This window comes from Lottia gigantea (genome assembly GCF_000327385.1).
Source record: "Lottia gigantea unplaced genomic scaffold LOTGIsca_11, whole genome shotgun sequence".
Taxonomy (NCBI): Eukaryota; Metazoa; Mollusca; class Gastropoda; family Lottiidae; genus Lottia; species Lottia gigantea.
The window spans coordinates 4,186,833-4,212,114 of record NW_008707001.1 but is presented as its reverse complement, the minus strand read 5'-3'; the positions used below and the strand labels follow the sequence as shown (position 1 = coordinate 4,212,114).

The 25,282-nt window shown below is 30.9% G+C and overlaps 2 protein-coding genes across 2 annotated transcripts; one reads left to right on the top strand and one right to left on the bottom strand.

Moving 5' to 3' along the window:
* Positions 1-1,346: 1,346 nt before the first annotated feature.
* LOTGIDRAFT_230301 (hypothetical protein) lies at positions 1,347-18,221 on the bottom strand. Its single transcript, XM_009047281.1, has 5 exons — positions 18,067-18,221; positions 8,565-8,636; positions 4,269-4,386; positions 3,786-3,848; positions 1,347-3,405 (listed from the first exon to the last, which is right to left on the bottom strand). Exons 1-5 carry the CDS (start codon positions 18,099-18,101, stop codon positions 3,115-3,117), a joined length of 579 nt encoding a protein of 192 aa, XP_009045529.1. The 5' UTR covers positions 18,102-18,221; the 3' UTR covers positions 1,347-3,114.
* Positions 18,222-18,854: 633 nt separating this feature from the next.
* LOTGIDRAFT_110393 (hypothetical protein) lies at positions 18,855-24,144 on the top strand (the record flags this gene model as incomplete). The annotated part of the gene is made up of 13 exons (XM_009047280.1): positions 18,855-18,933; positions 19,142-19,197; positions 19,404-19,492; positions 19,961-20,003; positions 20,277-20,434; positions 20,653-20,735; positions 21,238-21,378; positions 21,611-21,777; positions 22,238-22,297; positions 22,619-22,761; positions 23,042-23,161; positions 23,517-23,635; positions 23,948-24,144. The coding sequence occupies 13 exons, from the start codon at positions 18,855-18,857 to the stop codon at positions 24,142-24,144; spliced, it is 1,455 nt and encodes a 484-aa protein (XP_009045528.1).
* Positions 24,145-25,282: the final 1,138 nt, after the last annotated feature.

The following is a 25,282-nucleotide window of genomic DNA, read 5'->3' as shown; positions in this document are numbered from 1 at the left end:
TTTGTCCTTGATGTGGCAAAGGATTGGCTTGGCAGAAGATGAATGAAGATGAGGACAACCCACGGAAACAATTGGAGTAAGGTCTCTGTCATGTCACACCTGTTTATAAGGTAGCAATGACGTGTTGACTGATGTACTGACTTGTGATGGAGAAACAATTAGAATATTGCTAGAAATGCAACTAAGGATTAGCTTGGCAGTAGATCTAAGAATCCTTTATCATTGTCCTGCTCAAAATTGAAGCAGATTATGTTGAGTTAATTCCCTTTAAATTGATTTAGAATGGCTTGATGATATCTTAAGAGACATTGTTATTGCACACCAACAAATCTTGGCTATGCAATATTCCCCGACAGACGATATTTTTCTTACTTTTAACAGGGCTCAACAATATGAAAACAAATTAAAAATTTATTTGACAGGCTATGCTCTGATATAAATCTTCCCTTCATTGCCAAAGAAAAATAGATAAATGTTAATATTTTTAATATTACATTAGAAGCATATTCTATACATACAAAAAGTTGCAATAATACAGTATAATTCATATATACTTGCTGATAAACTTCAAATCTTTCATTATAGTGATGAATTTGTTAGACATTGCAATTCAAATTTCCATTAGATATTCAGATATTAGATTTTACATTTACAAGCTTTTTGTCTGAAATGTTATAAACTATTCTCTAACACTAAACTTTGAGCCTTTTGATCAGTTGATGTGGAAGCCCAAACTGAAGAAAACTGAGGCCCTGTTTGATTGATATGAACTCTGATTTTTAAACATAAAAATGTCAGTGAATAAATTCCAATTCAACAGCCCTACTCTAATCAAATTTGAATCTGAGTTGAAATGAATCAAACAAGGCCTCAGTCCTAACTTATCCCTATAACAAATTGTACAAACCTCTAGATAGTAAATGTGAAATAAGATCATTAAAATTTTATAAGCAATGGAGAAAATTAAGGCGCCTGAAAAAAAAACCAAGATTAAGTTTTGTTTATTGCTGTTGCAAGGGCAGTTTGAAGTCTTAAACATTGTAACCCTTGCATTTGCACATCATTTACAAGTAATTATCTCCCTTTATCCCTTTAAGCTTTCTCAATATTCATTTTGGACAGTTGGGTTGAAATTGCAGTCTGAAGACAACATAATAACGGTTATCTCAAATATCATTTAAAAGGCAATATTTTTTTTAATCAATCTGAATCCCAAACAAATTAAGAATGGCCAAGGGTCAGAAAATGAAAATTACATCCTACTCTTCTGCACCATGTGGACTAATGGAGAAGGGCAAGTGTCTGGGCTATGTTCCTCAAAAAATCTTGCCATCAATTTTGTTGTAAGAATGATATTTCTCAACGTAAAATTCCACAAACCACAAATTCTTATATAAAATTTTTTGAGGAACAGAGTCCAGGTGTTAGACTCTTACTACCTTTTCAATAACAAGAAAGCTTAACATGTGATCAAGTTGATATAGGTCTATTTGTAATATTTCAAAGCTGAATACATAGATAATAAGAAACCTTATAAACACTTATATACAAATAATTTCTTAGAATATAGACAATTTATGTAACATGATATTAGGAAACAAATAGCAAAATAATTATTTCATATAAAATTTGAAGAAAAAAAAAGAAATAAGTAACCATAAGACAAGAAATGACCTTTTTCACTTCTTTTTAAGCATTACAATCAAGAAAATATTTTGTGCACATTCTGGGGCAATAAAATCCATAAATATGAGAAGCCCAATTTATTGTTAGATAGCAGATTATAGTACTTAACCACTACAAGACTTGATTTGTGTCAAATTCTATTCAAAGTACATAAATATTATTGACCTCTCTTGTCTATGTTTTGAATTTCTCCTGAACGTGCACAGATATCTTTGCTTGACTTTACATCTGGGCTTACAAACTGCAGATACCTTTTTCAAAGCCATAACTTAGTGTGTCAACTATGAATCATATCATTGATCACTGCATTCCATTCCATTTTGAAAGGAAAAGGAATAAGGCCAAGTCTCCATCATGTCTAACTTTGAGAGACCTTCATACCCTTCAGAAGATGAAAAAAAGCCCTATGAAGTTTATAATATGGAATTAGAAATGGCTTTTCCTTCAGTTGTTTGATGAATATATCGATTCATATTGATCATATTCCATCAAAGAGAATTGAACTTTCTCTGAAATTTTGCATAACTCCAAACAAGCCATAATTAAATGGTGATAATCTTGATTCTGATTAATAATGAAGTCATTTCTTGTTAACAGCTAATTATAATGAATATTCCCTGTAAATTGCTAATATAATACAAGAAAAATAATATAGCACATTAATATACAAATTCAAACTTTCTATATACTGCCAACAAGTGCAAAACAGAAACCAAAATAAATAGGGAAGCCAAATAAAGCCAACACTAGAATCTAATAAAAACAAAATATACCAAAATTCTCAAGAGGAAAAAGGGGTTAAAAATAAAAAATGAAGATTATGAAAAGAGTTTTTTATGACAACTGATTGATTCCTTGTTCCCTTTCACTTCTTATACTTGTATATATTTTCTGACCATGACCTTACATTATTCATTAAAGATATATAAAAAAAATTTGCAAGGAAAATCTTTGATTCAAAAAATGATTCAGGATATTCAGATTTGTGATAGATTTAAATAAAATTTACATAAAATAAACTATTTTGTTCATACACAGATTATTTGCTTCTTAATTTGCGTTTAGGGAAGTGGTTTAAACTTATAAAATAAAGAATAATATGTAGTAGATTCAAGACATTGAAAATAAATTGATTTTGTCATCAAATAAATTCCCTTTACACAGAAAAACACAAAAATTGAGAGCGACATTTTGAAAATATAACAAATGATAAAAATGTTAACAAAACTTATGTTGAAGTGAAAGTAATTTATCTCTTAATGCTTTCCAATATATTTTTTTTCATAACTTGATTTTTTTAAAATTTTATCTTTTCTTTATAACAAGGTAACTTGTATTGTCTTCCACCATACCAGGGTGGCGTCCTGTATCAAATAATTAACAAATTGAAAGTAATATAAAATAGAAAAAATCTAATTTTATAACTGATTACAATATCTTACAATTCTTCTTCTTTGGTGGTTTTGGTTTCGGACATAAAACTGCCCGAATAGCTTCATCAAAGACAAATTTTAGACCTTTCTGTGTCAGAGCAGAACATTCTAAGTACTTCACTGCACCAATTTCCTTTGCCATGGCCAGGCCTTGTGGGTACGTTATAGGTGCTAATTTCTTTTCTCGTAGTTTCTCAATCGTTTCTTTATCTTCTCTCAGATCAAGTTTGGTGCCGACTAATATTATAGGTGTCTGTGGACAATGATGACTTACTTCAGGAAACCACTGAAATGAAAAATTTTAGTTTGTATCATGGGCTGAATAGACTAGCAGTTCTAGAAAACACGAAAGTGCAAAAAATACTGCTATACATTAAATCTTTTTTTTCACATTGATCTATTATCTATTATCATTCTTCTTTGGAGGAGACCTTCGAGAAATAATGAATAATAGTAATTCTGTAACAAACTAAGTGAAGATCTTTAAATTGCATCTTCCACCAGAATGTGGAACAGACTGATTACAGGGAATAATATGAATGGAATAATGTCCTCTGCACCAGATTGTGAAAATAAAGACTGGCCATGCCATGTAGTGTGCAATGAGGAAATTTTCCCAGCCATGATAAATGACTTGTGAATGATATAACATGCTGACATACTAACCTTAGCTCGGACGTTTTCAAAACTGGCTGGACTGATAAGGGAGAAACAAATAAGGAACACATCCTGAAAAAAATCAAAATATATTAACATCATTCTTGGATAGTATATCATCTAAAATATCTGAACTACTAAAATAATATGTTAACCTTCGGCATCAGACAATAGGTTGCACATTGACTATTTTACCAATGTTTTAGATCCAAACAAGGGACTAAGATAATTATCAGTATGTTTAGGTGAGAATTCCCTTATTGTAAGATCTTTTAAACACTGCACAATAATTATTAAACTGTTGCACAATAATTTTCCTACCTACATACAGCAAGTAAGCTCCTCTAACCTATATTTCTTTTTTAGATGCCCCAAGATCTAATCACTCTCAGACTAACTAGCACAAGAAATTATAACTCATACCGCGTCTAAAAGCATCTCAGCCATTTTGAATTACTGTACATCACTGACCCTGTGAAGAATAAAACTTACTGTTTGTGGATAAGATAACGGTCTTAATCTATCATAATCTTCTTGTCCAGCAGTATCCCACAGTCCTAAATTAATCGGTTTACCATCTACCATAACATTAGCAGAATAATTGTCAAACCTAAAATTATAACATCAAACCTAATATTATAACACAGTTATCAAACCTAAAATTATAAAACAATTATCAAACCTAAAATTATAATACAATTATCAAACCTAAAATTATAACAAAATTATCAAACCTAATATTATAACACAATTATTAAACCTAAAATTATAACACAATTATCAAACCTAATATTATAACACAGTTATCAAACCTAAAATTATAACACAATTATCAAACCTAATATTATAACACAGTTATCAAACCTAATATTATAACATAATTATTAAACCTAAAATTATAACAGAATTATCAAACCTAATATTATAATACAATTATCAAACCTAAAAATATAACACAATTATCAAACCTAAAATTATAACACAATTATTAAACCTAATATTATAACACAATTATCAAACCTAAAATTATAACACAATTATCAAACCTAAAATTATAACACAATTATCAAACCTAAAATTATAACACAATTATTAAACCTAAAATAATAATATTGAAACCATAATGTTATGTATACCGTGTTCAATGGAAATGTTCTGAAACTTCTGACAATTGAAGCTTCTAATATATATGCACCCAATATAGTTTCTAAACATTATTTGAAACTATAAAAAATTTCATGCTTTAATAGAGGGGGTATGGAACTGGGATGGTGCAGGATCATTTTTTCGTACTTTTGGACTGACGTTATTTCTCACTGCATAATGAAACGTCAATTTTCATATTTTGGGAACAATATTATTCTTTCGATACAAGTTAGTTTAGTCAGAATTATTAAATTACAAATATTAAAGAATTTCATTTCTATTTTTGTATCTGCAAGCAAATTATGTATTACAATCAGCAATCAAAAATTAAGCTCCCAATCAGCTGACGGAAAGAATATTTACATATTACTTTGATTAGAAAATCTTAATTCTATAATTTGACTAGCTGAATATAATTATATTACTAAAGAAATAAACGAGTAAAAAAACATGACAGTCAATCATTAACTGTCAAAATATTGGTCTCATAAACTATAGCCCAGAGTCCTTAGATTATTCAACATTTAACCACCACTCTCAACCTACTCTTTATTTAATACTAAAGGTTAACAAAGTTTAATTAGAATCTCTCTAACGAGGTCAATTAATATCAAACTAATTATTAGAGGATTTCATATAATTATTAACATGCCAAAACACTTAGATGTATATGTTTTTAAGAGAGAAAAAAAACTTTATTTAATAAACATATAATTTAAGATTCTCTAGACGCTTTCTACCTGAAGTTCCTTGAACAACTCTCAGCATGGTTCTTTCCAGGTATTACTGCCCTTTTTCAACAGACTAACAACAGTTATTCTAAGGAAAATGCTTTAAAATCTTCAGACTTTCCATACTGCATTATTTATACCCATTTTCGACTTGCTTGAAAGGAATAGTGAGGGAAAGTTTTCAACTGTACATGAAGTTCAACTGCAATATTGCGAAAAGATGACTTATTTGAGAATAATCTTTCAACGGCATATTAGAAGCACAAGATATAGATAAAAAAAACAATTATATAGATATATACTTCTGGTATATTATATTCCTGATGACGGTGTGAAAACCACATTGAAACCATTGAAGTAATAAATATACCAGAAGTATCTATCTATAAAATTGTCTTATTTATTTGAGATCATTATGCATTTCCTTGCATTAATAATAAAGATTTTATGCAGCCTGATTCATGAAATAGGTCAAATGCACAATCTGCACATTGACTGATAGGTAAAATCCTTAGAAAAGTTTGAATCCAGAAATCAAATAAAGGTCACTAGCATAACAATATGAGCCCACTTGACATTACTCCAATTGAAATAGGATAATAAAGAGAGAGTCCCACTTATCCTTAAAATTGGAAAGCTAAAAAAGTGTTTGTGATATTCATTTTTTGTAATCAAAATTTCATCCACAAAAATTCAGACTAGTCAGCAATTTTTTCTTTATAAATTTGTATAAGCTCATCCAAAAGTACCTCATGAATGAAAAGCAAAAGTCAAATTGGTTGCTCCTATCGGACATGACTGGCAAACAAAGTGAAAAGTTTTGATTATAAAAACAGTGAATTATTATGCAAATTACACAAGATTTTAACACAAGATTTAGATGTTAATGACTACCATATTGTATGACTAAGAGGTAATCTTTCTTTAAAGAAATAAGAGTAGGTTTTCAATGATTCACATTCAAATTCATGAGAGAGGAAATATTAACAGTCTTCCCTTATATATTTATTTAATTCAATTGCTAGAGATCTTGCAATGGTTAACAGACTTTTTGAAGTTTCAAATTATCAAAATAGTATCTTGCCTCTACTGTAATTTCTACAGAGATTCAGAATTACTCCAAATCAAAGTCATAGTTATCTAATTTTCCATATCAAATTATATCAACTGTTTGTAGTCAGATGAAATATATTCATAATACTATCGTATTTCAACAGTTAATTCTATAGAGAATCAACATAACGTAACAAAAAAATAAAGTGATATACAATTTTTGATATCAAATGATTCTGCAAAAAATCTTGTAGAAGAAAAAAGAACTGTTTAAAATCAAGATGAATTATATTCAAAATAATATCTTATTTCTACGTTAAATTCCATTTCCAAAATAAGTTGTCCTGGTGAGGATTGTGTATCTGAAACACATGTTGGTTTGGATGAACTCTAGTCAATGATAGGGTATATTTGACTCAGATGTCTATAAAATATTTAACCTATATAAACATGACTTCCTATCTCCAAGTTATGTTGTTAATATTGATAGAGAACATGATATAAATATGTCTCCTACATGTTTCTTTTATCGCTTCTCCCTGGTCAAATCTTTATTTACGTTGTATTTACATATTTACATCGTATTTACATTTCAATTTGATATTTATTTGAACTGAAAGACCCAGTCAAGTTGAATTCTATGTCAAAAGAATTAATGCAACTATCAATTAATTAATTAAAGATTTAAATGACAAACAAAGTTTAAAGCCATTTTAAGTTGTCTTAAAGAGATTGTAAAGAGGTTTTTCTAAATTTATGTGTATCAGGGACACTGTTAGCATCAATTTGCCGCATTCCAATTTTAAATCAGTCGCCTGTGGTTTCTGCAATTCCACAAAAAATAAGTCGACATCACTAATTGCAAAATATGCTTGAATCACATTAGGCCCTTCGCAATTAGTGACTTCATAAAACACTTAGTTTTAGTGTAATTGCAGGAACCACAGACGTCTAAATGAAAATTCAAATGGGGCAAATTGAGTCTATCAGTGTACCTGATACACATAAAAACATTATAAACTTCTTTTAATGACTAAAAATAGTTGTACATAGTTCCAAGCATTAAGGTTTATCTAGTTTCCATTGAAAGCTGGTCACCTTGATCTGGTATTAAGAAGCCCTACATTTATTACTGTCATAACACACTTTATTCTTGAGAAACACATTATCGAATTCCTGTATTTTATATAATAGATGTTTGTTTGATGCTCATCAATTACTTTGCCAAATTGCATAAAACCAGATCCAATGTGTAAATATTTATTCAAAATTTATCTGTGTTTTCATTCAGAATTAATTTTCTCAGAATTTTTTCATCTTCTACAGATAACAAGATTTCTTAAGTTATTAACATGCTACAAAATCCTGTGTATTATTTATAGCATATTGCAAACTAATTACTGTAGTTCTTCCCTATAGCAATATAAAAGGGTAACATGAGTCTTCTGACACTTCAAACTGGTCCACCATGCCTTCTAAAGCTTCTCACCAAAGGAAAAGGGTGGAGCTATTGTCCTACATTACAAATGAGCTCTTCCAATCTTGCATATACAGTTTCGTATTGATACATAGAATGCATGTGTGGAGGAGTTCATTTGAAAGTTGAGGGGTATTTCTCCAATGAATGCAAAGCCACCATTGATGCCAGTTGCCAAAATCAGCTCATGTTCTGCTTTCTGGTGAAAATAGGATTTTATCTTTGAAAAGTAGGAATACAAAACCATTCAGTTGTTCGAAGTTTCTTTCAATGGAGGTTTCAATTATGTTTATTATGACTGATCAGACATGATGCCTTGAATTGTCAGTGGATCTCATCCCATCTTAATAAAGAATAAGTAATAATAAAAATAATACTTACACAGTAGGTATATATTCACCAGGAAAGGCATTGGTTGTATAACTGATTAATAAACATGTTTTACCCACAGCACTGAAATATACAACCAAATATTTTATATTAACAATAGGCATATTGAGTCTGATTTACGTAAAAACTGACCAGTAAGCCGTTGGTAAATGCATTACGTAGTAAATTTAGTGATCATTTTAACAACACAGAGACATACCCCTGCATTAATGAATTTCCCCTCTTAAAAAGCCTCACTGCCTCAAATGTCTCAAAATTTTACAAAATTTTCCTAGTGTATACAGGCCTTACTTGTTTAATATTAAGCAAAGTGCTTTAATTGTAATATTAGTATTTGACCTAAAATGTTTTCAGTGCAAGTCAGTTTTATTTGCTCAATGCCAAACAGTGAGCTTTCTTTGTATTTTTTATAAAATATTACTCTGGTTTCTATTCGATACTAGTACAGTGATTAATAATACACCTCATAACCTTATAATATTTACAATATCAAACCAGAACATATATCTTCTCAATACATATCAAATTCATTGTTTATGTCTGGTTACTGAAAACATTCTGTTCTCAAATCTTCCATCTGAATATATTGAACATTTTATTTACTACAAATATAGCTAACTGACTGAACAGTTGATTCTGTGTTTTGTTGTTTTGAAAACTGCACGTACATTTATTTATTTTCCTGATGATGGTGAGAGAAATGTTGAAAATAATAATAATTCTGGAAGAATTTATCGCTACTAATTGTTTTATTTACAAATACATTGTAAACTCTATAAATCAATGTAGATTCTCTGAAAAGAGACAGAGACAATTCCAGTTGTATTAGATGTTCCAGAAGAGTGAGCATGATCAGCATGTCTTGTTACAATGACATTGTAACCAAATTTTCTTTAGTTTATTTGATTTGATAGTTTTCAAAATTGAGTGCTTATCAAAACTAGAAAAGAAAAGATGAAGAACAGAAGAAGCTGTAATAAGATTAAATAAAAAATACATCTTGTATGTTTTAAATCGATTATAGGGCTATAAAACTTTAAATTATATTGAAAATTTGAAATTGTGTTCTACCAAAACAAGGGAACTGTGTATCTAAAATAAATTGTCCCTAATAATGTAGTAATTTGAATCTGTGTTTAAAAGATTCAAGTCAGTTTAGCAGAATTATGTTGCATGTATTTTTTTATTTTATGTGGCCTACATCATGTTTTTTTTTTTTTTCTAACAAAGGTTAGTCTGACTAGGATTATATATTTAAATTCTATCAGAGAATAAACAGGATGTACATAGATACCATCATCTTCATAATGTCAAGGTATTACGAAGACACTTTTCTTTGATGACTGAGGTTTGTAAATGCAGTGATCTTATTGGTTGAATGTTGGCATATATAGCCAATCAGAGCCCTCAAAACAATGTCTCTAAACCATAATAAACCATTATGTTTGAGGGTTCTAGCTATATAAGCTAGCGTACAATCCAATCAAATCGCTGTATTCTGTGATACGAGAAAATAAAACGTCAAGGTATAGCTGTGTTTATAATAGCTTGAGATTGTGAAGATGAGAAATAGATTGAAAGTATAATAGGAAAAGAAGACAGGATATTGTCACTTCCATCTTTAACCTTACACTTAATCTACCTACAAATTGCCTTGCTAGTCAAACAACAATAGAATATCTGTCTTCTGTCCTGATATTGTCAACATGTCACAATAGGATATGGGAGGGCTACAACAGATATGCATTGAGTACCGGTACTAGATCATAAAAATGTCACGTCATGAAACAAATGACTAATATTTATGCCTGAACTTTTTTGGCCACTGAGGCTTCGATTTTATTTGTCTTTATCCCCTATATGATTTAAATTGTTCTACTACAGGCCTAAAAATCTGAATCCCATTTCTGCCAAGACTCTAGTAAACATGGTAAACACTGCCTGCTCGAGTCTTGTTGTAATTAAATTTTAGTACCAGTACAGCAATCTCCTTGATTCCCAATTTTTTTTAGACCTGTCACATTTGAAAATAAACATACACTTTAGCAAGCAAGACATTGCCCCAGCTTGGACCAATTTCATGCAAACTGAATAAGTTGGACATATTGAAATACTAGTGGGTGTTTGTGTAAATCTCAGGATCTAGAAGACACTATGACATAGATATGTCACACAATATGACATTGATAGGATACACAGGAATTCTGCCTGAATGTTGTATATAATCTTAATATTCAGGTTGTGACTCTATGACATTGGAATAAATAAGCTTACTGTCACTATTTCAGTTATACATGTAATCTAAATAAGTATAAAATATCTTAATATTTGTTATTATATAGATAAAAAAATGAGAATACCAATAACTCCAGCGGGATTGATTGGAAGATTTTTATAACTTCTGATCATGTTAAAAGTCTACAAGTGGTCCATAAATCAATAGTCAAACTGGTACTATTATGAGAATACATGGTCTGATGAATACTATCAACTACTAATATTGGATAATATGGTACTAGAACGTGATGAAAATAGAGCAAGTATTTTAGTTTGGAAATGTTTCTATACAGCGCCTATAACTCTGATTCCAATAATTGAATGAGTTACATATATACAGTATAATGAAGAAAAGTGGATAACTTTCAAGGGCCATAACAGCATTAAATTTCAACTTAAGAGCGGCTTTTTTGATGATTTCATAAACTGAAAAGATTCTCTGTTTAAAGACAAACTTGTCTTTTCAAACAGGAATTTGTTCATCTCAAAATTGTTTCAGAATTAAATTTGGAGAAATTTATCAATCAAATCACTAACCCGGTACAAGCTCAAAATATATCTCCAGACTGTGGACTTAGTTAGCTAGTAGTTAAAGCACTCTAAAAGAGGCAAAAGTATTGAAATGAACTTTAAACAATGGTTCCATAAAACAAGGAGAACCTGTTAGCAATTGACCACAAGCTTAATGAGGAACTCAAAACTGATCTGTCTGCACAGGCACAGTATACAAAGACTGCACTCTTCAACTGCACAAAACATGGAATAAGTTTATAATAAATCACTTGTTATAGGGGTATAATTATTGTAATGGGCCTAATCATAATAACTTATCTACCAGTATATACAACCAACCAACTCTGTACTATTATAATATCATCTACTTTATACTAATCATATAGAAAATAAATAACAGATGAGAGGGAAGGGGGGAATTATTAGAAAATCCATAATTACAATAACACCTTCAAAACCAAAACATGTCAGTTTTAGAAGTTTTAGATTCATTCACGTTCTCTCTTACAAGATATAAGCTTAAAACTCATTATAACTTCAGCAAATTGTTACCAATTGTAAACCAAGTTACAGTAATCTTAAACTTTGAAGTAGTTTTAAAAATTATGTATTCTCAATATCTGTTCAGTTAAAGTTTTTCAATAAAATGCAGAAAGCAAATTTGAATTTCCCACCTCCTTCAGACCTGATAAAACAGCAAGAAAACCCAGTTTAAGGCAGAGCATGCTAGTAACACTATCACAAGTCTTTACGCCACTCCTCAGCTCAATTTCAGTCCCTAAATTTTAAATATCTTCTTCCAACCCACAATATCACTTCCTGTTTCAATATTAATTTTCAACAAAGTATTTTTTTGCAATAAACACCTTCCATTAAGCACTTTATCTATAAATGGAATCATTCCTTGTGTGACTTGATCCTATATTTTAAATGGGTTTATCAAATTTTTCAATCAGTATGCCAGTGAATTGAATTACTTTCTTTTATTAACAAACAAAACATTAAAAGCTTTATCATGATCAATGTTTGTTTAATATTAATAGACAATTACTGTACAGTCATCAAGTGTGTATGAGAATTTATATATTCAATTACCATTACTAATATGTAATGTACATAGCTTTCTTGCACTTTCTATTTATAGTACTAATGACTTCCTGATTTTACCATAAAAAACAACAAGAAAACAAGTAATAAACATCATCCAAACCAGGTCAGAGGAGTTGACAATTAATTTGTCAAGTCATTCAAATGCAACAATAAACCACTTCGAGGTCCTGTGTGACAGTTAGAAATTGCAAAAGAGTAGGTTAATGAGCACTGCTGTCCTTATGGAACACTAGATAAAACCATTTCTATGTCTGTATTTGTCAACTTGACCCCATAAATAAAATGAAATGAAGATGGATTGTGACAACGCCATGCTTTGTGCAAGACAATGACAATGACAATAATTAGCTTATTCTTTTTAAAAATTACACTGTAAAGACATAAGTTGTCAACACATAAGTTATCATGTACCATATAAGTTTTTCCCATCACAACATTTAGACATTAACCGCTTTTCCACTGAGAATTATCAAGTAAAGCTAGCTCTGAATTAACTTAAAGCCAGCTTTATTGCTGAACACTCTATGGTTATATGATGCTAACTGGTTCCCGAGCGACTTTAGCCTCAATCACAAAGTCGCACGTTATTGACAAATCGTGATGTAAAAGACTACTGTCCAATGGGAAACTATTACGCATGAGCAGATAAAAGTGAACAAAATATTTAATCAAAAAATAAGAAAAAATGCAATGTCCCTCCTATATATATGTTGTAACTGGGATATGCAAAATTATTTACGAAATAAAGTCCAAATGTTGGCTTTGTTTCTCTTAAGAAAAGGAAAAACCAGCACACCCCCTATTGACTAACGAGATAAATCTGATTATAGCATTTCCACTGAGTAAAGTGATAGTCGGCTTTAAACTAGCTTTCAGTTGGCCTCCGATTAATTGCCGAATGCTGAAGCCCAAGGTAGCTTTTTCCCCTCAGACAGTTACAATTTCAATCTTAGCTGAACTTGTCATATTGTCCTGATGAGGATCTTATATCCAAAACACATGTCAACAGATTACAGAAAATAAATATTTCTTATCAAATACTATGGACAAAGAGTCAACACTGGAAATAATTAAGGTTGAAATTTCAGGAAATAAATCTTGAAATTTGAATTTGATTATTATTTAGAGGTAGAAGTAACTTAAATTATTAAATTTCCAATACAATTAGTTCTATACAAGTACTGCCCATTATCAAACAAATCAATATCATAGTCTGGCATTAAATAACACAAACTTTAAAGGGAGAAGAATAGTATGTGCCAGATTCATAACAATGTGTTCAGCAAAAGATACACAAGTTTTTGTTTGTTAAAGGGATTGTAAAGAGGTCTTCTAAATTTTTTATGTGTATGACAGACACTGATGGTATCAATTTCTCCATTCAAATATTCAATCAGAATTCTGTGGTTCCTGCAGTTCACTAAAACTAAGTGTTTGATGAGGTCACTAATCGAAAAAATATGCTTTATGACATAGCAACTTTTGCAATTAGTGACGTCATCAAACACTTATTAGTTTCAGTGGAATTGCAGGAACCACAGACATCTGACTGAAAATTGGAATGGTACAAATTGATGCTATCAGTGTCCCCGATACAAAATTTTGAAAGCCTCTTTACAATCCTTCAATCCTTGTTTTATGAATTTTAATACTTTAAAAGTAAATTTTCCAAAAAGCATCTGAATTACATATCTATCTTAACTTTAAACTCATTATTACAATTATGATACATGTATTTCAAATATACCCTTTAAATTAGCTTACATAGCCACTTTAACTGATATACCTATTACAGGCATATCAATATACAGAAAGAAACAGGAAGGGGATTATATTTTTCATATCAATAAACCAATCTTTGTAGACTGATAGCTGGCTACACTTAAAACAAATCACTATTGTTTATTCTTCACATGATCTGTCAAAATAGATAAACAGAAAACCTTAATTAGTTCTTATCATTAACTAACATAAACTTTCAAATTTTTACGGCCGTTTATATTCATCATTCATAACTTCTGTTTACTCTCACACTTTTTCGTTTGATTTATGTCACTGACTCACTAGGCTAATGAGAATAGTGTAATATTACCCTACAATTCTGCTACCTCCTTATGTTTATATTCCAGCAGTAAACTGTATTTAAATGTTGATATCTGATGTTCACTGAAATTTCACTGTGGTAAAACTAAGCATTTTATGACCTCACTACTGCTGAAGTCCTTAGATATAACAGCAGCTTGTTATGAATGACTAGTTTTAGTGGAATTGAAAGAACCAGAGACATCTGACTGAAAATTAGAATGGTGCAAATTGATACTATCAGTGCCCCTGATACAAATAAATTATACAGAAAACTTCTTTACTATCCCTTTAAGTTATATCAGAAATTCAAAAGTGCCATGTTTGGCAATCATTAGTCTGGTTAGACATTAAAGAAAAACAGTCATAAAAGTAAATCACTTTTATTAATTAGAGAATTAACATCATAATTAGTTCAATCAAAGGAAAAAAATAAGCAGAGCCTATTACTGTACTAGACAATATTTGTATTTAATGACTTAATTATATTGATTTTAATTTGATAGTAATATTAGTATAGTTACATTCAGTGTTTCATATTGTTCAGGTTCATTAAGAGGAAGAAGCTCGATAAGTCTAGGTTTAACATTCTAAATATATCTTTTTTTCTATTATGTCAATCAATCTTTGTAATAACGTAGAAAAAAAGGTAATATATATAAGAAATTTAGTTCCTCCTTAACAACAATATCTTATAAACTTGGCAATAACACACTGTATTTCATTACCAACCTACTTCAAATATTGAATTTAATCCATTTCATTTCATTTGTAGTTTGAATTATTAGTTGAATAACATTGTTAGGGTTCATAAATTTTTCAACCGTAAAGGACTTTCTGAATGTATCTTTCTTTATTTCAGAAGTTTTATCTTAAAACATTAAAAGCTGATAATTAATCTAAGCTTACAACAATAAATGGGCAATAGCCTAGTATGATGATCTTTTGTCTTAGGCCAGTGCTTCCATAGGAAAATGTTAAGATCATGTGATAGCTGACCTAGGCCAGTAAAAGAAATTATCTTCCATAACACCTAATACTTGTGACCACTGTGACCTAGGCCAGTGCTTCTAAAAGAAATTATCTTCCATAACAACTAATACTTGTGACCTAGGCCAGTGCTTTTAACAGAAAGTATCTTCCATAAACCTAACACTTGGACTTATGCAGTGCTTCAATTTAAAGTGCACCTTCAATAACACCCTTGTGGTTCTTTGGGAGAATATCTTCCATAACAGCTTATACCAAGTACAATTCAATATAATATGGATCAGGGTTTCCTTCAATTCCTTCCTACAGAAAAGCAGGACAAAAAACTGCATTAATTTAATTTCTCAATTCCTTCCTTATATGTGTATTGAAATTTTAATTATTTGAGACTAATTTAGAAATAGGTCGAAGTATGAACAATGATAATTTCATTGCTTCTATGTTAACATCCTGTTAGTAATAGTTTATAGGTCAAACTACTTTACATATCTACTATCACCCCTCAATCAAATACTGACATTTATACTTCATTTAGTCATGCTTGTATGATTTCAATAAAAACAAACTACATCAATGTCCAGGGAAGAAAATCAACCTTAAGCAAAGAATTAAAATGTGGACTAGCCTAAAATTATTTCTTCAACTTGCCCCACCCTCACAACTGTCTTTAATAGCCTATTTTATCTTATATGGCAATTTAATCCAAGCTTGTTAATGTTTTTAAGCTGATTCAAGCTTATGCAAAAAAAATTTCTAATAAAAAATCTGTGCATACCACCTTTTTACTAAGAATAAATGTAATGCATGAAAGCTTATATTGTCAGGTATGGATATATAAAAATTTTAATTGAAAAGTGTCGGAATTGTCAACAATTGTCAAAGTCAACTCAATGAGAATATTTTTGGTCTATGGGCAAATAGTCAATGAACCAGTCAATTTATCTTTATATAAATAAGCTTACTTTTACATTAATAAAATATTTTCACTGTTAAATTAGTGTCCAATACATTGATGGTAGAGCAATCGTTCAATTTGGGTTTTGAAACAGATACTAATTATAAGGAGCTTTATACAACAAATAGTTTGATCTTCCACTGCCACTGCCTACATTATAGAAATTTCAGTCTAAAAGGCTATTTTTTTTATAAATAATAAAATTTCTCAATGTAAGCTTATATAAGATTGCAGGACATCTTTCTCCTTCAACTATACAATATGAAAACAGCTTAGCTATAGCTACTTTCAATTTAGATCTAGGACACCAATCGACCAAAATTGAATTTCTGTGTCTTAATATGCATCTCATTCATAGGCTTTCATCAACATTCTGCCACATAATTTCTTTCTGCAGTTTTGTATTCTTACTTGGGCTATTTCAATCAACTCGGAATTCATACAGAAAGCTTTAAACACAACTGTTATGAAGATTTAAAATAATGTTAGTTCTTGAGAATTGTTAAAGGAAGGTGTTAACCCATCCCATGCTTTTGTCGTTTTGTCTTGTAGATAACTGCACATTTGAAGGAAAGTATAAGTGATAACTTTTGTATTATCAATAATCAGTAGCCAAACTTATTCTCTGAGCAAATTAAAAAGTTTTCTGAATTTTTTCCATTATTTTTATGAGAATTGAAAAAGCATCTGCAGAATAATACTTAGTACTTTCAGTCTTAGAATGTATTTGCATTGATAAAAATATAACCATGAGAACACATAAACGTCTTCAAAATTTGTTTTTACAGAGGACAATTTTCAGCCCAAATTTTGTCATTCTTTTTAGGTTGAAATGTTTAGGAGAGAAACATGTTTTTTTTTTCAATGTAAACTTACAAAAAAACGCAAAGACTTTCTAAGAGTAACAGTACTATTTGGAGGCTGATATTCCATTTCTCTTTAAAAATATTGAAAAAATTCAAAAAACTTTTTACTTTGCTCAGACAGTAGTTAATTGTTACCCAGTGGAATACATTTGTTCCACTATTGAATAATAAGTATTGAATAGGAAGACCTACTTAGTCTTAGCCTTAAGAGCATGATGCACGATAGATTGACAAATAAAACATTGACCCTTTCCAACTTTGCATATAGTCTGATATATAGCAAATTGAGTTCAATACGGACTTAAATAAGTGTGTTCTGTTTCTGAATCCAGTTATTTTATGTACTGTAGTTGATATTATACATAGAAAAATAAATATTGTTTAAATCCAATAACTTCAATACTAAATGCTTATGTGAATGGAATGTGGAGTGGACTGTGTTGCAATGGTGATATGGAGGGCTAGTAGCCTAAAGAAGTTGTGCCTAAAGATTTAACAAATGTTATAACTGTCAAAAATAGGCATAAGTCAAGTGACAGCGAAAACATTATAAAGAGAACAGTGAAACATAGTCTAACAGGCTCATACCATGACCAGAAAACTCAAATATTCACTCATTCATTCATTTGAACAGGGCAGATCAGAATGTGTTTGGGTTGAGTCACAACACTTCCTTTCCTCTCAAATAAAATTGACTTACCCATCGCCTACAACTACACATTTAATGGCTTGCATTGTGTCGGTTGGCTTTTACCACCAGTTAATAAGTAATTTAGTTAATCCAGTTTACTGATTAGAGAAGTTAAAAATCCGTAACGAAAATGGCTACGTCTACTTATATTGGTAAAGCGGAGCAGGCTAAATTTAGCAATCTAAAAATAGATGATCCAGGATGGTGGCGCTGTATTCTTAAATAGAATGTCAGTCGCTTCTGTAATTAAAAACTATTTAAAGGTACATTACCGTTTAAGATTCCAACTTTGGAGGAATATGTCAATGTAATACATGTAGCTAGAAAGTATAAAAAAGAATTAATAGCAAAAAACTGAATCCGTCTACTCTAGTTTTAGAATAGTGGGTATCATAGTGAAAAGTATGAAAGACATAATGTAGTCTCTGATTAAATGTTCCTGGATAAGGCTTTGATAAAGAATTAGCCTTGCTACAAAGTAACAAGGCCAGATCAAGATATGATTGTATGGAAGCAGTAGACAGGATTTCATTTCCTATGTAGAATTTTTATTATAAATTGTATGCCTTTCCATAGAATGAAATATTAGTATACCGGTCTAGAACTTATTGTGAAAACTATTTTGAGGCAATTTCTTATAATAACACACGGGCTGGAGTAAAATGAAATATCTGTATGGAAAAATATAGCGATTTACTCTCATCAAATATAAAGTAAAAAATTTCATGGAAATGCCCCTTTAAATCATTTTGTTTACATGTTTATGTTTATGACATAAGCGACATTACTATATTCTGATGGCAGGTGTATGTCAACAGGTGCTTGCTCTGGATGCAAAATATAATGCTTATCGTACACCTAATAATCCTCAATTTAGTGAGTTTGTTCATTTTCAAGTATTCAGAAAGCAGGGTAAAATTAACATTGATTTGAGTGAAAATGGTTTCCCTTGGGCGTTGTCTACGTCGTTGAATAACTCGATTTTATGGTCTAGGGGACATAACTCCATTTAATCTAAATGCTACATACAACATTTAATTTCGTATTTTTTTTTTATTTCCTTATCAATTTAATATTATTCCAGGGACATTATATATTCGTAGAAGAAGTCAGTTATTGAGAGAAAATGCCAAGAAAGAGGTAAGTAATATTTATATATCATGAGCAGAATGCACATAAATAAAAACCTAAAAATAGGCCTTGTTACTTGGCTACTAATGTACTATTTTTATTGACTGGTATTATGCAAAGTTTCACAATATCCTGTTTGTCCTTTGAAATACATGCAATTTAATAAATAATATTATTGTGAAGTTGCCTAACTTATTTGATTATTCTATTTACAGTCAGATCCGTCAACCAGGAAAGAATATCTGAGGTTAAGAGCACAGTTACTCAACTCTAGATATGGAAGTCCAGCGTTTTCTGACCAGGGGTAAGGATATAATGACACTTATGACAGATAATTTTTGTTGCAATATATATTGATTTGATTTGATTACTTAAAGGACAGTTGCCAAGAAATTTCAGTACCGCAAAGGACAAGCCATGAAGCAATTGGTAATTATTTGATCAAGGAATGCAATTGTTTTCCTTATACTTATTTGAATATGAAGTTGCATACAGAGTTTTTAACCATTTCCATACTAATGGCTGCTCTTTCTGCCACAAGATAACAACAATATATTTCTATGCTGCCTGTGAAGCAGCCACTATCAAGTTACACATCACATAGGGACATATACTGAAGCTTTCATTGGTTGAAGCTCAGGAGATATGACTGTATGTTAAAAGAGTTATTCTAACGAGCTATAAAACCTGTTATTATTAGAGATCAACAGACAATGTTATACCAGCTTGAAGTTAAGATTATGGGTAATTCTTATTTCAGGAGTATAAAAAGTAGATCCTTTAGTCTAAGAAGTATTAGTAGGAATACAGCAGAGGTAGGATGATATAAAGCAATTGTAAAACAGTTTTCTAAAATTGGGTATGCGTATCTAGGGCACTGATAGCATCGATTTACTCCATTCACATTTTCAAACAGACACCGTCTTGCAACCCTATTAAAACTCAGAGTTTTATCATGCAATTTTTGACAATTTACTTTGTAATCATTAGTTTCTTCTATTCAGTTGTTGATTTGATTTGTTGATTGAAGTCTGGATATGAATATTACAGTTTTCTCCTTTGATCAGTTTGGACCATTTCTATTTTAGAGTTATGATTCTCTGGCACCATTTGGTCCAAGTGATGGAAGATCTCGTCATAGAAGACATACCAGTAGTGGATCATTGAAACACCTGTATGAAGGTCCAATGAAGAGAGTGTATGACAGTATTGAGGTTGTACCTACAAGTGCAGCTGAGGCTAGTAGGTAAGTCACTAGGCACTGAATTCATACAGGACATGCTCACTGGGCCTTGAGATTGATTGGTTGCCTACATCCTCCTACTTTATGTTCCTCTAGGGTCTCCTTAATCGTTCATTGCTCTTAAAACACCTGTGTTCAATAATTAATGTATTGAACTTATGCTAGCTAGGCTTTCAATTTTACCATCAATATTTTTGAACCATTCTTGTGTACTATTTCAGAGCAATGGCAGGAGGTAAAACAGTCTCAGAAAATTATGCTTTTGCCGGCATGCATCATATATTTGATCAACATTCAGCTGCAGGTAAAGTCTCTATTTTGAACACTATTTTATTGAATGGTACTTAAACAGAACAAAGTAAAAAAGAAAGCAAGGAACACCTGATGATATTCTGCAACTGAGCTTCTATGCTCAACACATTTCTCCAATTTTTTTTTATGGATTAAGGGTCTAAGTTACTAGATTTCTTCCAAGGGGTGTTTTTCACCAATTACTTAATGATAGCCTAAATTATAGATATCTTAGACTTTTTTAAATGAAAGTCCTACCCCTGGTTTCTAGTAACCATCCCTAGATTTTCCGTCTGAAAAGGGATAATAGCTAGCATAGAGCCCTATTGCCTCTGCATGTAAATATTTGGATGACAGTGTCCTTAAATAAATAAAGGCTGATGTTTATTATTCACCAAATTAACAGGTAATGTTACATGCAAAAAAAAACCATGCAGATATCATTGTTAATGGTGATTCCACTATAGTTATTTTCAATTGTAGTTATTTCCAGCATGATTTTTTTTTATATTAAGTGACAAGTGTAAAGTTTGCCAATGATGATAAAACAAGAGTAGCCTGTTCATCATTAGATGGTACCCTCTCAATCTGTCAAGTAATCCCTCCACCAGCTACTGTTATCTGTATGTTAAAAGGTCATAAGGCTGGAGTTACAGGTAAGCCTTCTTTTGTCCATCAAAAGGTGAACTTTTAATCAACGATTAGTCAATTACTAATGACCAAATCAAAACTAAGGACTTTTGTCTTCTTAAAATAAACAAAATTCATGATTATTTAATATTATGTTGTCATTAAGTTGTTGAAGCAAAAGTCTGTAGTCTGTGGCAGGTTTTATGAACAAATCAGGATGTTTCACTGTGTTATTGAACTCTTTATGTTATATTACAGATTTTGTATGGTCTCTATCTAATGATGTCCTGTTATCTGGAAGTAAAGATAGTACAGCTAGATTATGGGATGTGGCTGCTGGAACGTGTATGAGAGTTATACAAGATAGCAGTGGTGGAGAAATCAACTGTTGCATATTTCAACCTCTTAATAATAACATGTTTGTGGTATCCTTTTAAAACTGTAAAATGTGTAATTTCATACCCTATTCTAGTTAAGTTCAAGCTTGAGTGATACCAGGCCAACTCTCAAAGCATCATAAAGTATGTTTAGGGGTTTTTTTAGACATAAAAGGCAATTGAGCATAAAATTCATGAATTTGCTTGCTCAAAAAAACTGGACATACCACAATATATTGTTTCAATGAAGGGGAGCATAGTCATAGATTTTACAGTATAACTCTCTTTGCCCAGAGCTATCTAATTGATTGAAGAGTTGGCTCTCATAATTTACCCAAAATTACGCTGGTTAAGGTCAGTAAGCTATATAGAAATGAATTGGCATTATTAATGTTGGATTTTGATCAATGCTTTAGGTCAGTTAGTCAGTTAGTCAGATAGTCAGATAGCCATATTAACATTGTTAACTCTGTTTTGATCTTGAGTGTTTTCCTATATAATATATTAGATTGGTAATAGTAGAAGTATGGTACAGATGATGAATATGTCTACAGGAAAGGGATATAAGGTGGGTTGATTATAACAGCCGACAGATAATTTTGTTTTATTTTATATTTATTAACTCATGGAATAGAAAATTCAGTTTTAACCGCATTGAATAAATAAATGTTGAGATTTAAAAGTGTAAAATTGTCCGAGGACGTCATATTGATCTTACTACAGACTAAAATTCAAATAGTAATTTGTTAGCTGCTTATATATGATCTGTGTTTATATCAACTGTGACAGATGTGACAAGTTTCAGTCCCATACTAGTAAGTAATTATACACTTGTTGTAAGATACTCGACATGTACTATTTTGGAATTATTGGTTTTTGTATTTTATAGGGTGGAAGTAGTAAAATAAGTGGTCAAGTTTTATCCATGGCCTTTGATTCTACTGGTCGTATATTGTGGGCTGGTGATGATCGAGGTTCTATATTCTCATTCTTAGTAGACATCGCTTCTGGTAAATTAACTAAAGCTAGAAGGTATGTTATTTGCATTATATCTATCGTTTCTTATCCTAGTTTTATATACTGTTCCTTTTTGCATGTGAACGATCTGGAGGCAAGTTCTTCTTGGTAGTAAGTATACTATTTAGTAAAAAAGAACACCATGTGATCCACAATGGTTAACTTGAGACATTGAACCTCTGCACATCTACTTTTTGAACTCATTCTGTATATTAGATAATTATGTTTCATTAATACATAAAATGATCTGTTTTGTACAAGACATGTGCTAAACATATTTGGTTATTTGTTACAGAATAGTGGTATGTGATGGACAAGCTATTACCAGTATAACAGCTAGAGCATGGTTAAGTCGAGAAGCAAGAGATCCATTATTATTAGTTAATTGTTGTTTAAATTCACTTTGTTTATTCAAGTAAGTGTAATAAATAATCACCTGTGAATATACAAAGTATCAAAAGTAAAATCAAATTTTAATGTTATCACTTTGTATGATTTGGTTCAGCGTGAACTTATTGCTCACAGAATGAATTCAACCCTTTTTTTCCCCAACTTATTACTATTTCGCCAACTACATTCTAACAAAAACACAATATTAGGGTTTTTATAAAGTAGACCTACCATATTTCAATTGTTGATTATTTGTTGTTATAGTATTGTTGTATGATTTGGTTCAGCGTGAACTTATTGATCACAGACTGAATTCAACCCCCTTTTTTTTCAACTAATCAATTAGGCCTACCATATTTCAATTGTTTTATTTTATATAGGATTGTTGGAGATGACGGTGCATTACAACTAAAAAAGACTTTCCCTATAAAACAGAAATCATCTCATATTAAAAGTATATTTTGTCCATTGATGTCATTTAGAATGGGAGCCTGTGTCAGTAAGTATAACCATTCTCGTGAATTAAGTTGCCTTAATACAAATACCAGAGCCCTGGATGGCCATCTTGAATGCTCAAAGAAACATCTTAAGACTAGTGAGCTCATATAGAATGATATTAGACACAAGATTGAATATGTAGTGAAGCAATAAATGTAGAAAAGAAGCATCAAACACAAGTAAAACCATAAATGATACATATCATATATTTGGATGTACGGTGCACAGTTTTTTCACCATTTAAAGAAGGGTTGTGCATCATATGTGCACACTATTTTCACAATTATACAGTTTATTTATTGCTTTATTTCAGTATCAGGAAGTGAAGATATGTGTGTTTATTTTTTCGATGTAACAAAAGACAGTAAAACCTGTGTCAATAAATTATTAGGACATTCAGCACCTGTATTAGATGTCTGTTTTAATTGTGATGAAAGTTTATTAGCTTCCTGTGATGAACAAGGAATGGTTATAATTTGGAAGCGAGAGGGAAAACAAGCACAGTTATAATCATCTGAAACCACTTGTTGATTTGCAAGATAATCTCATAACTTACTAAAATATGATTTTTGGATAAAAACATCAAGCAAGTCACAAGCTATTTTCAACTATGGTTCTTTGTCCCAGATTTCAACTGGGAGTGGATGCCACTGATGTCAATCTTCAACAAAGCTCAGAGGCAGACTAATCTGATTTACTTACCTCGACGTGTACATTGCTCCAGCCAATTCTTGGTTTTCTAGTTTTTGACAATTTTCACGATGTTAAAAGCATTACCAAATATTCTACAATGTCCCTGTGCCCCACAAGGTACCACAAAACAGCTGAGCACTAGGATTTTCTCTTCTTCGTACAAGTCTGTAAGTTAAGCATATCCCTAGACTGCTTTATGTAATCTTTATCTTGTTATGTGATAACTTTTCAATTTATATATATATATACAATTTGTTACATACTACATTCCTAATAGAAACAATGAGGATGTGTTTCACTGTGATTTCATCCTCATCTATAATTTTATATCTAATATAAAAACTGAATAATTGTAATATAATTTGTTGTGATTTAATTTTATTGTTATCATTTATGTGTGAATATATGTTTTAAATAACACATTTTTTGTGAAATCCCATTTTCATGGATACAAATACATTTACAATTATATTTGATCATGGTTACTATACAGTGTGTTTTGTTGTTTCTATATACAAGAATAATACACAAGAAATTTTTGTTAACATTTACCATTACGGCCTAGTATTGCAGTACCAAAACCTGATAAACAATACAGGCTGGATGTCGACTATAGTCTCTATGGCATTAAGAATTCTATATCACATATATTATCAGAGTACATGTACATCCTCTCTGTTAATACATGGAAGCCAATTGCCATGATTTTCTGTGTGTCTGATATCAGTAGTGGATATTGGCAGTTGATTACTAACACATATACAGCATACTTAACTCATTAAAGTTTTCGGATTTGAGAAATTGAGAGTAAAAGCAGACTTTATTACGGGCTGAACGTAATATATCCGAAGGGGCAATGGGGTAAAGTAATGAAATTGGTCGATTGTCAACATTTTTTCTTGGGAGATGGGGGGAGGAGGGCATTGCTCCCTGAAGCTGCGGGCCTGACTGTGAC